General features: G+C 47.7%; 1 protein-coding gene across 3 annotated transcripts in view; it reads right to left on the bottom strand.

Moving 5' to 3' along the window:
- The window catches only part of DBNL (drebrin-like), a 20,167-nt gene extending 4,850 nt beyond the window's left edge, over positions 1-15,317 (bottom strand). The window contains exons 1-3 of one of the 3 annotated variants that reach the window (XM_006832078.1): positions 15,235-15,317; positions 3,744-3,799; positions 594-706 (exon numbers count right to left, since the gene is read on the bottom strand). In XM_006832078.1, coding sequence (XP_006832141.1) covers positions 594-706; positions 3,744-3,799; positions 15,235-15,317 — 252 coding nt within the window. Of the gene's footprint in view, positions 1-593; positions 707-3,743; positions 3,800-15,234 lie in introns of those variants that run through there. The other 2 variants (XM_006832079.1, XM_006832080.1) reach the window with 2 other exon arrangements.
- Between the last annotated feature and the right edge of the window lie 578 nt (positions 15,318-15,895).

The raw sequence follows: 15,895 nt of genomic DNA, 5'->3' as shown, positions 1-15,895 counted from the left end.
CACAACCCTGCAACTCCGGTCACCACCTGGGCACTGTACCACGGTCACCACCACCCCACCCAGCACAACCCTGCAACTCCGGTCACCACCTGGGCCCTCTACCCACGGTCACCACCACCCTAGGGTGTTCCAGAAAGATGCAAGTTCCGAAGCAGAAGACACATCCCTGATGGTGGCATGCAGACATGGCTGGCTGCAGGCTCTGTTGTGGGGAGTCTCCTCCCCCAACCATGCAAACCCGTGACCTGCAGAAGACCCCCAGAGGTTCTCGGCACTTCTCTTGGGTCCCCTGCTCCCTCAGACTAAGTATCAATGAAAGAGACGAGGGAACATCTGGGTTTATCTCTGCCCCATTCACAGGATGCACTGCTGGGCTCGGAGTGTGGATTTTATGCAACAAGGTTCACAATAAACGGATTGTTGCGCTGGTCCTGCTGATCTGCCAGGAAAGCACTGTGGTCCGGATGTCTAGCCCACATCAGGTGAAAGGAGAAGGGGGCCCGAAAATTGGCTGCCTCTGGACAGTACTTTGGATCTGGGGCAAGACTGCGGGACAAGAGCAGTGATCCCTGTCCTCCCCCCTTTGCACATACCCAGTTAATGAGAACAAACTTGGGCAGGCCGGAGTTGGGGTCCTTCACCTTGCAGAAGGCATACATCACCTTCCCGCTGTTGAGCTCTTCCACCAGCTCCTCGAGGCCCCCCTCTGTAGCAGAGACATGGATGGGGGTCAGAGACACCTTCTCCAGACAGGTAACCCACTACAGCAGAGCCAAGACCTAGTTGGGGCTCTGTTACCTCTCCCTGGGGTCCCACTAACCGGATCCATCAGAACTGGGGGTCCTCATGTATGAGAAATACCTCAGATGATTTTTTACACACTTTAGTTTAAGAACCACTCTACTGAATCCATAGGTAGCTTTGGAAATAAACAAATGTCATTTTGGCTACAAATCAGCAATTGGGCTTTCCAAGAGAGGGCCTCTACCTCAACTCCACCAATGCCAGGACCCACGGAAGCTGTGGTCTCCAGCACCGCGAGTGACCGGGGCATCAGCAGGGTGCAGGGGCTTTGTGTGGAAGAACATAGTGGGGCCTTGGGCTCACATACCTGTCATTTCCCACCATCCCTTGTTCAGCCTCCCCCATGGCTGTGGCTGGCCGAAAGACCAACAGATGCTGGCCAGACCCAGTTCACTGGCCTTCATGGGCCCGACAGCACCAAGGGCCAGCCCTACACAAGGTCACTGCCAGGATACGAGGCTGAGCACAGCAGCCGAGTTCTGAGTCGGATCTGTGCACGCCCGTACTTCAGGTCACTAGGCCCTTGTTTTACCTTTACTCTCCCACAGCACTAGCAACTCCTTTTGGAAGGTCCCGTCTCCCAGGCACATCCTTGCCCCCGCTTCGAGAACAATGACTTAGTTCTCACTTCTACACCTGATACATGCACAGGCCTAAGGAAACCTCTGCTTGAGGGAGGCAAGCCGTGTGTCGGAATAGTCAGGCTGGGTCAGGCCTCATCGGCTACCTGGCACATTAAGGTAGGGCAGGAGAGGACGCTGGAGGGGCAGGTAGGGCGGACATTCCCCCCAGAGGCCAGTTCTCAAAGGTTCCTTTTCTACCACAAAGCAAAGCAGGAAGCTGCTCTACTCCTGGGGGTAGGGCTTGTCCCTGCCATCCCCATCAGCTCAGGGAAGTCCCTTTTGGGCAAACAGTCTGAGACTCTGGTAGCTGGGAAGGCATGCTGGCCAGGGCGGGCCAGGGACAAGAACAGAAGGGCAAGTGAGAAGGTGCTGAGAAGCCTGATGGGAAATGAGTTCAGGAGGCTTGTGGCCACAGGCAGGGCCCCTAGACAGGTCCCGTGAAGTAACCCACCTTCAATTAACCCTGTGAGGACAATGTTCAAATCAGGAGGCCAACCTGCCTACATCAGGCCTTCCCCACACAGGAAGTCTTTGGGGACTAGTGGTCAGACTTCAGGCCAAGCCTACAGGCTGTGGTGTACAGGAGAGGGTGTCAGCCTACAGTGCTGCCCCAGTGAGATGGGTGGGATCCCCTCAGCCTTGGACAGTCTGCCCCCACTCGGCCCTGCCTCTCAGGCCCCATCCTAATGAATTGTGGTGAGGCAGTGGGACGCACACAGGGTGAGTCCCAGTGCGCACAGCTCTGCCTCTGCCCATCCAGGAAGCTAAAGGTACCCGAGCTGGGCATCACTGTGCATACCCACTCCACAGCAGAGCTGGGTCACTAATGCAGATTCTGACTGATGGTCTGAGTGGGGGACAATCTGCATTTCCCAAAGCTCAGGATCACAAGAATATCTAGAAAGGCTGCTCTGCTTAGAATGGGAACCAGACATTCAACTGGTGCTCTGGGCCCTACACTATAGACCAAGGGGCCCCTGCTTCTGGTCAGGATGGCCAACGTCTTCCACCATCTCTGCCAATACCTGAGCCTTTCTCCATGTTCTCCGTTAAGGAACAGGGCAGAGCCCCACTACTGCTGCTCAGGAAGGCCTGCAGCTTCCCAAGAAGTGACTGTTTCCGGTGCCTGAGTCCCTGTGACAGAGGCGTTCCTGGTCTCCGAGTCTCCATGTGGCTTTATCACATGTGACAGGAGACCTCTGCTGAGAGTCACTCTTCAGCTTCAGCAGTTCTGTAGGAAGACCAGGGCTTGCTGAGCAGAGTGGAAGCGGCCAGGAGGGTCTTGGGTTGGAGAACCAAGGCCATCCCTGGGTACCCAACTGGAGCCATTCCCACTTGGGACCACCTCTTCGGCCCAGCCCCCTGCTCCGAGTACATGAGGACAAGGAAGGAGGCAGAGGGACCCCTAGCTCAAAATTCCTGTGCAGACAGCTTGCCATTAGCACTGGGGCACAATAAGCAAACCAGGGTGATCTTCAGAAAGCAGAAAACCTGGCCAGCTGGTCAAGGGTCTGTGCATCCTCCTCTTGGAGATGAACACCGAGAGTATACATAGGGCTATACCAAGCAAGGAGGTTCACCCCAGGGAGGGGGGCCGGCTCCACAACAGGCCTCTAGCAGCAGATCCGGTCCAGGGTGCTGCATGCCATTATCCTCTGCCCCCTCGTCCGACAGGGGGCGCCTGGGCTGGCCACTACTGGCCCAACACTAGGCTCTCCTGAGTCTGGGGTCCCTCCACAGGCATTCCATCGCTTACTGCACCATGAGCAGATGAGGAGGCTTCAGACGGCCCCCCACTTGCAGCAACCTGGCTCCACAGCTGAGGGCCAAGACTGCAGCAGGGACCGGGTTACAGCCTGCCCGTGGTTTCTGGCTCAGCACTCCCACCGGGAAGAGGTCAGCACTGTCTGCCTTGCTGGCTGAAAAGCCAGATGAAAATGCTTTTCCTCAGAGAAGCTGGTCCAGGGTGACCAGGGGTACTGAAGGTCTGGAAGGCTCAGGGGACAGAAATGGCTGAGGCTCTTTGCTCAGTTTTCACCGGGTTTCCTTAGGCCACCACGGCTGGTTTCACGACCAGAGCAGGGGATGACACCTGAGTGAAGCAGTGTGGGTGGGGTCTGTGGGTACCCTCCTTCAACGGGGAGGGGAGGCAGTGCAGTCACCGTATGCAGCTGACACCCTCCCGTGGCGGTGACTGAAATGCCAGAGGAGAGGGGTAACTGGGGGTCACTGCTCTCCCCCTGAAGAGAAACCTGTTGGCAACCTCCTTCCCAGTCCAGCAGAGAGCACCGCTGTCCCTCACACGGCCATACTCACCCCCAGTGCCAGCCACGCGGATATCATTGCTGTTGCCTTCGTAAGTAAAGAGGGCCCTGAAAGAGAAGCCAAGAGGACTTTGAGCCAACAGGACACCACCTGCCATCACTGCATCTACACTGGCTTCATGCTACACCCCAAGAACCCTGCCGTAGCTGTGATGGCTCCAAGTCCTGTACACCCTGTGAGTGGGCCTTTCCACAAATGGGCTGGTGCAGGCCCAACCTGCCATCTGGGTCAGTTGGAAGGGGCAAACCCAATCCACGGAGGTCATACAGGAGAGTTACTTGAAGGCATGTACAAATATAAACTATGAAGTGTTATGACAATTCTGAACAAGCCACATATGAAACAAACACACTAACCCTGAAAATGCTCACCTGACCATCAAAAAATGACACCTACAGAGTCGTGAACCCAAAACACTCAAAAGGAGAGTACTTAGACGCCCAAACGCGGCACAGGAAGTGGCCAACACTGCAGCGCAAGTTTGCTAAGTCTTTCTGGGCGGGGGTTGGCCTAACAAGCAGGGGCTTTAACAGGTCAAAGCTCTCTGCTTCCGTACAAGGTTACAGCCTCCCGAGCTCTCTGCAGGGTCATTACGAGGTGGGGCTCTCTCCACGGCAGTGACCAAGGTTTCTGAGGACTGGTTGTCCAGCCTTCCACCCTTCCACACCCAACAGAGCCTTCTCAGCCTCACTCATGAAAATGAACGTCTTTCTTCCAACCGGAAATACTGTATTTTATAGATTTTTTTTTTAATTTATCCTTAAGAACTCTGGAAAACATTCCAGCTTATCAACTTGAGCTCCAGATGTGCTTGAGGACACATGGGAAGCATTACTAAGTCTGGGCCATGAATAGTCCTCGGACCAAAACAAAGGCCTTGGGAGGCCAGCCAGCACCAGCCTCCCAGCCTCAGTGCTCTGCCATGCAGTGGGCCTGAAGGCAAACGGCACAGATGCCCACCAACAGTGATGCCAAGGCAACCCTGGCCCCGTGTGTGCCACCTCTTAGGCCAATTGAAGCCCTAGGAGGAAACTAGCTTCTCCGTGGTTTCACCAATAACAATACCACTGGGCAGAGCTTTCTATACCTGGGAAAGGGAGGCACTCAGACCTGGGCTCCACATACAAGACCACCACTCTTCAGGAGTGAGCGTGGAACATGGCCCATGACTAGAGAAGAGACGCAGGATCAATGGAAACAAAACGATACTGACAGAATACTATGAAGAATTATACTCCAAAAAATTTGAAAATCTAGAAGAAATGGGCAGATTTCTAGAAATACATGACCTGCCTGAACCAACACAGAATGAAGTAGAAAACTTGCAACAGGGCTATACCAAAAGAAATTGATCAGGTTATTTAAAAACTCCCAACAACAATAAAAAACGCAGACAGAGATGGTTTTACTGGTGAATTGTACCACACATTCAGAGAAAAGCTGACACCAACTGGCTGGACAACTCCTGAAGATATTTTATGAAGCAGGTTTAACCCTGATACCCAAACCAGGCAGAGACTAACATTCCCCATGAACACAGCTGCAAAAATTCTCAACAAAGTCTTGGCGATTAGAACCCAACAATGTATCAAAAAAAAACCCCATGATCCATAGGAATTCATAACAGTTATGCAGGATGGCTCAATATTAAATCTATGTGATCCACCCCATAAAGCAAAGGGGAAAAAACTGCATGATTGTACTGATTGATGCAGAAAAGTCATCTGACAAAATCTAACACCGCCTTCTGATTAAAAGAAAAAAATACTCATGAAAATAGGAACAGAAGGCAAATTTCTCAACACAATTAAGGACCCGTGTGGCACTGTAGGATAAGCACTCGACCAGAAGGTTAGTATGGATGACCTTTATCAGCAAACCTATTCAATACTGTCCACCACTCATCCGGCAGCTGTTGTACGGTAGGGGCTTGTACGCTGCTTTGATGCTGGAAGCGAGAACATCAGTATTTTACATACCAGCAGGGTCACCCATGGTGGGCAGGTTTCAGCTGAGCTCTCAGACTACTTCTGAATGTCTAGCCACAGAAATACTTATGAACATCAGAGGAACACTGTTAGACAGCACCACAATGCTGCATACTGAAGCACTGCAAACAGGACCAGATACTGTCAGATATAGTGCTGGAAGACGGGCTCCTCAGGTTGGATGGCACTCAAAATGAGACTGGGGAAGGAGGAGCTGCCTCCTCAAAGTAGAGCTGACTATGATGATGTGAATGGAGTAAAGCTTTCAGGACCTTCATTTGCTGGTGGGACACAACTCAAAATGAGGAGGAGCAGCTGCAAACACCCATTAATAATCTGAACATGGAATGCAGCAAGTATGAATCTAGGAAAATTGGAAGGTGTCAAAATTGAAATGGAACGAATAAAGATGGATATCCTAAGCACTGGAATCCTGGGTGTGGTACTGTGTGATAAAGCACTGGACAGCAAGGTCAGGGGTTCAAACTCACCAGCTGCTCCTTGGAAACCCTATACAGGATTGCTGTGAGTCGGAAACGACTCACAGCATGTAACAACAATAACAACAGTGAACTGAAATGGATGGGTACTGGCCATTTTGAACTCTGACAGTCATATAGGTTACTATGTCAGGAATGACAAACTGAGGAGGAACGGCATCACATTCATTATCAAAGAAGACTTCAAGGTCTATCTGTGATAGGATGATATCCTACAAGGAAGACAAGTCAATACCACTATTATTCAAATTTACACACCAACCACTAAAGCCAGTGACCATTGAAACAGGCAATCAAGATGTATTAGTAATCACTGGCAATTGGAGTGCAAAGTTAGAAACAAAGAAGGATCAGTAGTTGGAAAATATGGCCTTGGTGATAGAAACCATGCTGGAGCTGTTTCATAGTGACACTGTATAGGGTTTCCGAGGAGCAGTTGGTGGATTTGAACTGCCGATCTTGTTGTCTGCAGTCCAGTGCTGATCCTACAGCACCACATCAGGAGTCCATACCATAATTGAATTTTGCAAGACCAATGGCTTCTTTATTGCAGAGACCTTTATTAAATAACCTGAAAGACGACTACACACATGGACCTCACCAGATGGAATTCACAGAAATCAAATTGACTCCATCTGTGGAAAGAGACCGTGGAAAAGCTCCATATCGTCAGCCAAAACAAGGCCAGGGGCAGACTGTAAAATAGCCAATCAACCCTTCATATGTAACTTCAGGCTGAAGCTGAAGAAAATGAAACAAGGCAACAAGAACCAAAATATGACCTTAAACATATCCCACCTGAATTTCGAGATCATCTCAAGAACAGATTTGATGTATCAGATACTAATGACCGAACACTAGAGAGTTGTGGGATGACACATGAACATTATACAGGAAGAGAGCACAAGGTCATAAGGGCGCACTTCTGATTACTGTTGTTTGAAACATTTTTTTTTTAATCAAGTTTTATAAATATAGAATTTTGGTTTAGCTTTTCATTTTAATTTTGAAGTTATATTGTTAGCACATAGAATATTTCAGTTTTGGCTTTTGTGGAAAGGGCCAATACCACTAGAAGACATCTAAGAAGCTAGAGTGAAATGGAAGCAAACCGGATTTTCTGCGCTGGGACTTGGTTACTGGTTAACTGGAGGGTTCCCTCAAACCCTCAAACCCCCAAACCCCCACTTCAGACCACTCTGACACCGAGTACTGCAGCAAGGGAGGGGTGCGCAGGGAGGACAAAGCTTCATGTCCTCTGCTCTTCCCCCGATACTATCAGCACACACTTGACTTCCTTAAACATGAGTCCTGATGTGGCCCTGTTGTTAAGTGCCACTGAGTCGGTTCCGACCCATAGTGACCCTGTACAGGGTTTCAGAGGAGCAGCTGGTGAGCTTGAACCACCAACTTTGCAGTCCAGTGCATTAACCCACAGCACCACACCAGGACTCCACTGATGTGGCCCCAGCATGCTCCAAATTAGCAGTGTCAGGTAACAACACTCAGGCAATTCAAACTTCCTGATGAGGACACCAAGGTGGTGTTGCCTGAAAGAGCCCCAGTTCCTGTTTGAGTGTGTGAGTCATCCAGGGAGGACTCTGCAGATTTCAGTTCACTTTCTCAACATCAGAGCTGGCGCAGGAAGGGCTCTTCAACCAAATGCCTCCCTCATGTGCTATGCCCGCCCCATTGAAAAGCTGTCCTGTTCACTGTAGCTTTGTAAAAAATGGAAAAAAAAAAAAGGACTTCGTTGACTTTTATAATGACTTCTTCTAGAGGGGAATTGATTCAGAAATTTAAAATTTTATTGTCACCTATGTCCGGGTGTGAGTAACGTGATGTTTTTTGAAAAGTATCTTACAAAGCTCAGTATGGACTGTTTGGGGGCAGGAGACAGGGACTCATTTCTGACCTGAAGTCTCCTGCATTGCCTTGTGAAGCTCTGTCGCTTTCCTTTACACATTTGCCTTTAGTCTGCGCTCATTTTTGTGAAAAGTGTGAGGTAGAAAGCCAATTTAACCTTTTTTACCACATGGATCAGTAGTTGTTCCAGCTCCATTTACTGAAAAGCTCATCCTCGTCCCCACGGACCTATGACATTAACTGTTTCACAACTGAAGTTGTTGAGTGTGTGTGTGTGACAGAGAGAGAGAGAGAGAGAGAGAGAGAGAGAGAGAGAGAGATGCTGCCAACAGCCTCTACTCTCATACAGGGGGCAGTCTGGCTAGCCTTCTGCCAGCTATCCTGATCCCTACACTGATTATTTTTTTAACTTTTGATATTAGAGTACTAATCTCACCTCTACCCTCAACATCACCATACATTTTTTCTTCTTCAGGAGTGGCTTGGGCATTCTTAGCCATTTACTCTTGCAAGTTCTACATTTAAAGAGACAAAATAACTGGTTGGGATTTTGATTGAATTTCTAGTCCCCACTGATGTATGTATGACACAGATTAAGCTTCTAATCCATACACGGCATAACTGTTTAATCTGGCCTTTTAAATGCATTTCAATGAAGTTTTAGTCTCCACCAGAAAAAAAAAAGTTCATTAAGAAGATCAAGAAAGAAGGAAAAGATCAAAATGGACATCAGAAGAGACTCTGAAACTTGCTTTCCAGCATACAGAGATGCTAAAGCAAATGGAAGAAACGAGGAAATAAAAGACCTGAACATAAAAATTTAAAGGGCAGCTCGAGAAGACAAAGTATTATAATGAGATGTGCAAAGACCTAGAGTTAGGAAACCAAAAGGTAAAAACATGCTCAGCATTTCTCAAGTTGAAAAATCTGAAGAAATAATTAAAGTATTGACTCAAAATACTGAAGGAGTCTATGGGCAAAATATTGAAAAATGCAGAAAACATCAAAAGAAGATGGAAGATATACAGAGTCACTCACTGTACCAAAAGTAATGGTTCATGTTCAACCATTTCAAGAGGTGGCATATGATCAGGAGCCAATGGTACTGAAGGAAGAAGTCCAGGATGCATTGGCAAAGAACAAGGTTCCAGGAACTGATGGAATGCAAACTGAAATCTTGTAACAAACTGAGGCCGCATTGGAGGTACTCACTCACTCATCTACGTCAAGAAACCTGGAAGACAGCTACCTGGCCAACTGTTTGGAAGAGATTCATATATGTGCCCATTCCAAAGAGAGGTGACCCAACAGAATGTGGAAATCATTGAACAGTATCATAAATATCACATGCAAGTAAAATTTTCCTAAAGATAATTAAAAACTGGTTACAATTGTACACTGACAGAGAACTGCTGGAGATTTAAGCCTGTTTAAGACGAGTACGTGGAATGAGGGATATCAGTGCTGACATCAGATGGATCTTGGTTGTAAGCAGAAAACACCAGAAAGCAGAAAATACCTGTGTTTTATTAACTATGCAGAGGTTGTGGACTGTGTAGAACACGACAAACTAAGGACAGTATTGCAGAGTATGGGTATTTTGTAATATTTAGTTGTGCTCTCATTAGAAACCTGTACATAGACCAAGAGGCAGTTGTTCAAACAGACCAAGGGGACACGGAATGGTTTCAAATCAGGAAAAGTATGTTCCAGCATTGTATATTCTTTCACCACACTTATTCAATCTATATGCTGAGCAAATTATCAGAGAAATGGATTATATGAAGAACATGGCATCAGGATTGGAGGAAGACTCATTAACAACAACCTGTGATATATAAATGATACAATCTTGCTTGCTGAAAGCGAAGAGGACTTAAAGATTGAAATGATCAGACTTCATTTTACTTGGATCCACCATCAACACTCACAGAAGCTACTGTCAAGAAACCAAGTGATATATAAGCAATTCTGCAGCCCAAGAACTGTAAGTGTTCAAGAACAAAGATGTCAGTTTAAGGAATAAAGTGCACCTGACTCAATTGTCTTGATATATTCAATCATCTCATATGAATGTGAAAGTTGGACAGTGAATTGTAAGACTGTAGAAGAACGGATTCATTTGAGTTATGGTGTTGGAGAAGAGTACTGAAAGTACCATGGATTGCCAGAAGTACAAACAAATTTGTGTTGGAAGACGTACAGTCAGAATGCTCCTTAGAAGCCAGGATGGAGTGACTTTCTCTCTTACACTTTGGATATATTATCAAAAGGGACCACCGGTCCCTGTAGAAGGACATCACGCTTGGTACAGTGGAGGATCACTGGAAAACGGAAGAGCCCACAGAGATGGATTGGCACAGTCGCAGCAGGCTTGGGCTCAAGCGTAGCATCGGTTCTACGGACGGTGCAGGGCAGGGCGGTGCTTCGTCCTGTTGTACACAAGGTTGCAATGATTCGAAATCATCTTGATGGCACAAACAACACAACAACAACATTCAATATTGTACTGTAAGTCCGTGTCGGAGCTCTAAGACAAGAAAAGGAAATGGAAAGCATCCAAATTAGCAAAGAAGAAGTAAAACTTTCTAGTTGTAAATGACAAAATCTCAAAGACCCAGCAGAAAACTACTGGAACTCAATGAAAAATTCAGCACAGTGACAGGGGACAATACCAACATACAAAAAGCAGATGTATTCCTTTACACTAATAAAGAAATTCGGAAAAGGACATCAGGAAAACAATACCATTTGCAACAGCCACTCAGGAAACAAAACACTTATACAAAGAAACTACAAAGCACTACTACAAGAAACCAGAAGAGACCTACAAAAATGGAAGAATGTACCATACTTGTGGATAAGAAGACTTAACATTGTGAAAATGTCAACAGTATCCAAAGCAATATGTAGATAAAATGCAACCCCAAACCAGGTCCCTGCAAAGTTCTTCAAAGAGATGGAAAAACCAGTCACCAAGTTCACATGGAAAGAGACCTCGGATTAGCAAAGTATTACTAAAAATGAAACACAAAATAGGAGGCCTCTCACTTCCTGACCTCAAAAACCTACTACACAACCACAGTCATCAAAAACACACATAGATCAATGGAACAGAATTGAGAATCCAGAAGCAAATCCATCCACCTATGCTCAGTTGATCTTTGACAAAGGACCGAAATACATTAAACGGGGAAGAGATAGTCTCTTCAACAAATGATGCTGTCAACACTGGAAATCCATTTTCAGAAGAATGAAACAAGACCCACAACTCACACCATATATAATAACTCAACATGAGTTAAAGACCTAAATGAAAAACCTAGAACTATAAATGATCATCAATGAAAAAAATAGAGATAAACTCTGGGGTTCTGATTCATGGCATAAATACACTATTATCAAATATAACTGAAAGCACACAATCAGAAGACAAAATAGATGACTGGGACATCCTAAAAATTAGAAAATAAAGTGGATTAAAAGATTTCACCAGAAGAGTAAAAAGAGAACACACAGATTAGGAAAATATTTTGGCAATATGCATCAGACAAGGAACTACTGTTTAAAATGTATAAAACACTTCAACACCTTAATAAGACAAATGATCCAATTTGAAAATGGGCAGAAGACATGAACAGGCATTGAATGTCTTCACCAGAGAAGACATTCAGCCAGCCAACAAACATGAAGAAATAAATGCGTACAATCACTAGCCATCAGACAGACATATCAAAACAGCAATGAGATTTCATCATACCCCAGCATTAATTTGTTGTTAAGTATGGGTCAAGTCAGTTCTGACTCACACAACCCTGTATAGGGTTTCTGAGGAGTGACTGGTGGGGTTTGAATGGTCAGCAGTCCAGAGCTTATCCCTACAATGCCACACCAGCATCAATAGCAAAGTTGAAAAAAAAAAGCAACAAATGCTGGAGCAAATGTGGAGAGTCTGGAACCTCCTACACTGCTGGTGGGACCGGAAAATGGTGCAGCCACTGTGGAATAAGATATGGTACTTTCTGAGAAGACTAGAAATAGAAAATCCCTATGACCCAGCAATCGCTACTTGGTTTATAGCCTTAAGAAGTAAGAGCCTTAATATAAATAGGTATATGCACAGTCACGGGCAGACGGCATTCTTCACAATTAGCAAAAAGATGAGGCCAGCCTAGGTGCCCATCAGCAGATGACACAGGAATTAAGCAACACAGCAGAACCTGGAGGCCGTTATGCTGGGTGAGGCGGGCTGATTGTAAAGGGACAGATGCCTGCCGCCACGACTATAAAAAAGTCTAGGAAAGGTTTTCATTCTATAATAAACTTTCTGTGGTGGTTACCAAAGGTAGAAGGGAGTGTACAATTATTTACTGGGTAGAGCTTAGAAAGGTGCTAACTTGGGTGAAGAGAAAGCAGTTAAAAATAAAGAAGGAAAAGAGAAGAAAGGGGAGTAGGAGGAGGAAATTGCTTTCTTTCTTTTTTTTCACGTACTGGCAGGAAAACAAAGTACATTTATTTTCTTATTTAGACAAACCATTGGGAACATTACCGCAAATTAAAAAAAGGAAAGAAATGGGAAAAAAACCAACAACAACCCAGAGTCACCTGTGGTAGTTGATACAAAAAAATACAAAATACTAAACAAAAAAAAAAAAAGTATAGAACACTGGGAAAGGGCAAAACACGAGACCCTGGTGTTCACCTTGGCCAAAATCCCCTGGTCACAACTTGATATTTCTGTTCCCATTTCTCTAGGGCTTTTGTTGAAAAGGGAACCAGCTCATTGGATGGAGCCCAAAGGTGGGTTATACTTCCCAGACCCCACCCTCACTTCATACAGCCAAACATCCCCCCAAAAAAACAAAACAAAACAAATATATATATATATATATATACTTTCAGATAGTGGGGATGTGCTGCACAGTATTTGCTGGGTCATATTTTGGTAGGTTTGGTAATGGCCTAGAAGAGGCGAGACCTGGGTGGTTTGTACAGTTAACCAAACAACTGTAAGTGCTGTGGTAAGGACGTAGCAGTCTCCAGAGTAGAAGTGTAGAAGTGTCGTGAGCTGTGTGGGCCCTGTCTGGGTGAGGGAGGGAGATGGGTGGTAGTTCCATCTCTATTAAGAAGTCCCTGGAGATGCAGGAAACATGACAAGCCCTGAAGAGAAGCACATTATCTCCCCATCAATCAGGACAGTTCCTCAGGGAGTCACCCTGCTGCTGGTGGAGTTAGTTCTGACTCATGGCGGCCCTGTAGAAGGTTTCCTACGAGCAGCTTTTGTTGCGCAGCCCAGTGCTGAGTGTCCCTCAGAGACCCCTACACCTATACATGGATAACAAACAACATCACAAGAAGCAATATCCATCATGGGATCAGGCCGGAGAGGGGCAAAGATGCCTTCTGTTTCTGAAGCCAAGTGGTCCTCGAGTGGGTGTCAGAATGGGGCACTCAGTGTGGAGAGACCTTTGATGGAGTTTGGAGTCCTGGGAGGAGGGTGTAAGGGCCCTCTCAAAAGCACATACAGGAAGCAGAAGAGAGGGTGGCCAGGGCAGCAGGCAAACAGCTAGAGAAATAAGTGAATGATGGGTGGGTGACTCACAAAGAGGGTCTATAAAGAAGAGAAGGCAGAGAAACGCTATCAATGTAGTTGTAAGATATTTTAAATGTCGTTGGGTTGGTTCTGACTCACAGGGTTCCCAAGAACCACCAACCTTGCAGTTCAAATCAACCTTACAGTCCAGAACATTAACCCGCAGTGCCACACCAGGACTCCAGTTGTTAAGTCAACCTTCCCAAATTAAAAGATTCCTTCCAAACAGAGGATGCACTGCTTGGCTACTGGACCAAGTTTTACATAAATGCTGTGAGGTCTGCATACTGACGCAGGGCCCCAGACCAACAGCAGATTCAGCGGGGACTCTGCAGGCTCTCCCCTGGGTGGGTTGCGCTACAGGGAAGCCTTTGACTTTCTCATGTCACAACAGTGCGCATTAAGCCATCTGTGCAGAGCAACAGAAAAAAACACAGGAAATGAGAAATCGGCAGCCCATAGAGGAACGGAGGAAGATCGTGAATAAAAGATGAGCCCTACCCAGCAGCAGAGCCCTATCAACTTTCCCACAGAGCTCAGCACAGGGTCAGTCTACTGAGGACAGCCACCGGGATGATCGCGAGGTCCCGTCACAAATCCGCTCCCCACGCCTAGCGTCTATTCCCCAAGGCTGGTCACTTTAGTCCAGCAGCTACTATTTCTCAGAACTGTAAGCGTTCAAAACAGGTCAGTAAGACCATCTAAGCAAATGGGAAACGTGACCTCTGAGAATTAAAACACAATGACCACCAACTTCATTTCCAGGTTTCCAACACTGCAATCAACTGCAAGGCTAGGCTGATACAGTTAACTCTGGGGAGAGGAGACCTCTTTCCAAACAGGTGGCCGACATCCTCCTTTCAGTAACCTGCCCGTGGCTCAAGCAAGCTAAGAACCTGTCCTCCTGGTTGTGAGCTTGCAGGGCAAGGCTCACACCACGCCCGACCTGGAGGCCAGACCACTTCCAAAGGTACCATCCAGAAGAGGGGACGAGGGTGGCTTCCGCCTGCCCAGGGGGGTGGGGAGGGCTCGTTTGTCCAGGGAAGTCCCCGGGCAGAAAGAAGAACCAGGAACAGGTGGACCAAGAATGGTGCTAGTGCAGGGCTGTGGAGTCCGTTCCGGCTCATTGCGACCCTGCCATGCGTAGGGTTTCCGAAACTGGAAACCTTGACGGGTGCAGAAAGCCTCATCAGTCTCCCGCGGAGCAGCTGATGGATTCGAACTGCCGACCTTGAGGCTACCAGCCGGGACTGTAACCCACGAAACTGGCAGACCGAGGGCACAGCACGGAAACCCGAGAGCCCAGGGCTCACCGAGTCCTTCCGAAGCTGGGGGGCTCACCAACCCACAAGCTAGGGGCAAGGGGAAGGCGAGGGGGACCCGAAACGGAGGTCCAGAGGGTGGGCGGGGCACACGTACAGGACCCAAGTCTCCCGGAGACCCCACCCCGCCCGCCCACCCGACAAACCCTGGGCGGCTAGGGGCCCCACGCCCAGCCTCACGCTCCCCGCGGCGACGTCGGCCCCGGTGCCCACCAGTCAGTTGGGGACTTCTCAGCGACTACCCGCACGTAGGCTTCCTGCAACGCGGGCCCGTTCCGGCTCAGGTTCGCCGCCATGGCCAAGCAGGCACCCGTTCGCGTCCCAGCGGTCCCCGCGCCTCGGTTTCCCAGTATCCGGAAGCTGGCTACCCGCCCGCCGGAAGCCCCGCCTCTACTGGGTGGGTGGAGTCGCGAGGCGAGCCGGCTCGGTGTTCCGGAAAGCGGTCCGGCGTGTGCCTGCTGCGCATGCCTCTGCGGTAGAGGGCTGGAGCGAGGAGGGGCTTTCCATCGTCAAGTCCGGCCCCTTCTTCACCGCCTCCGGGAGCACTTTCCCGCGTTTACCGTCAGTCAGTTTCTCCTGCTGCACTGGTTTGCGTGTTGCTGCGATGCTGCAAGCCATGACACCAGTTCTGTTGTTTTTAACGTTTTACTGTGAATTGAGTGAAGGTTTACAGACATTCAGCAAATTACACGCTTTGTTTCATCTCAATGATTAAAATCCCCTCCCTGCAACAGGTATCCTACTTCCTTCCTGTGGTTCCTCATTTAGCAAAAATATTTGATGTACACATACCAAATATATATATATATATATAACTTCTTTGTGGTGCTCTAGGATCAGAGCGAGCCACAAGGTAAGCGGTTCAAACCCACCA

The sequence above is a fragment of the Chrysochloris asiatica genome, unplaced genomic scaffold (genome assembly GCF_000296735.1).
Source record: "Chrysochloris asiatica unplaced genomic scaffold, ChrAsi1.0 scaffold00006, whole genome shotgun sequence".
NCBI classification, from domain to species: domain Eukaryota; kingdom Metazoa; phylum Chordata; class Mammalia; order Afrosoricida; family Chrysochloridae; genus Chrysochloris; species Chrysochloris asiatica.
Note: the sequence above shows the minus strand (reverse complement) of the source record. Positions and strands in the feature narration are given on the sequence as shown.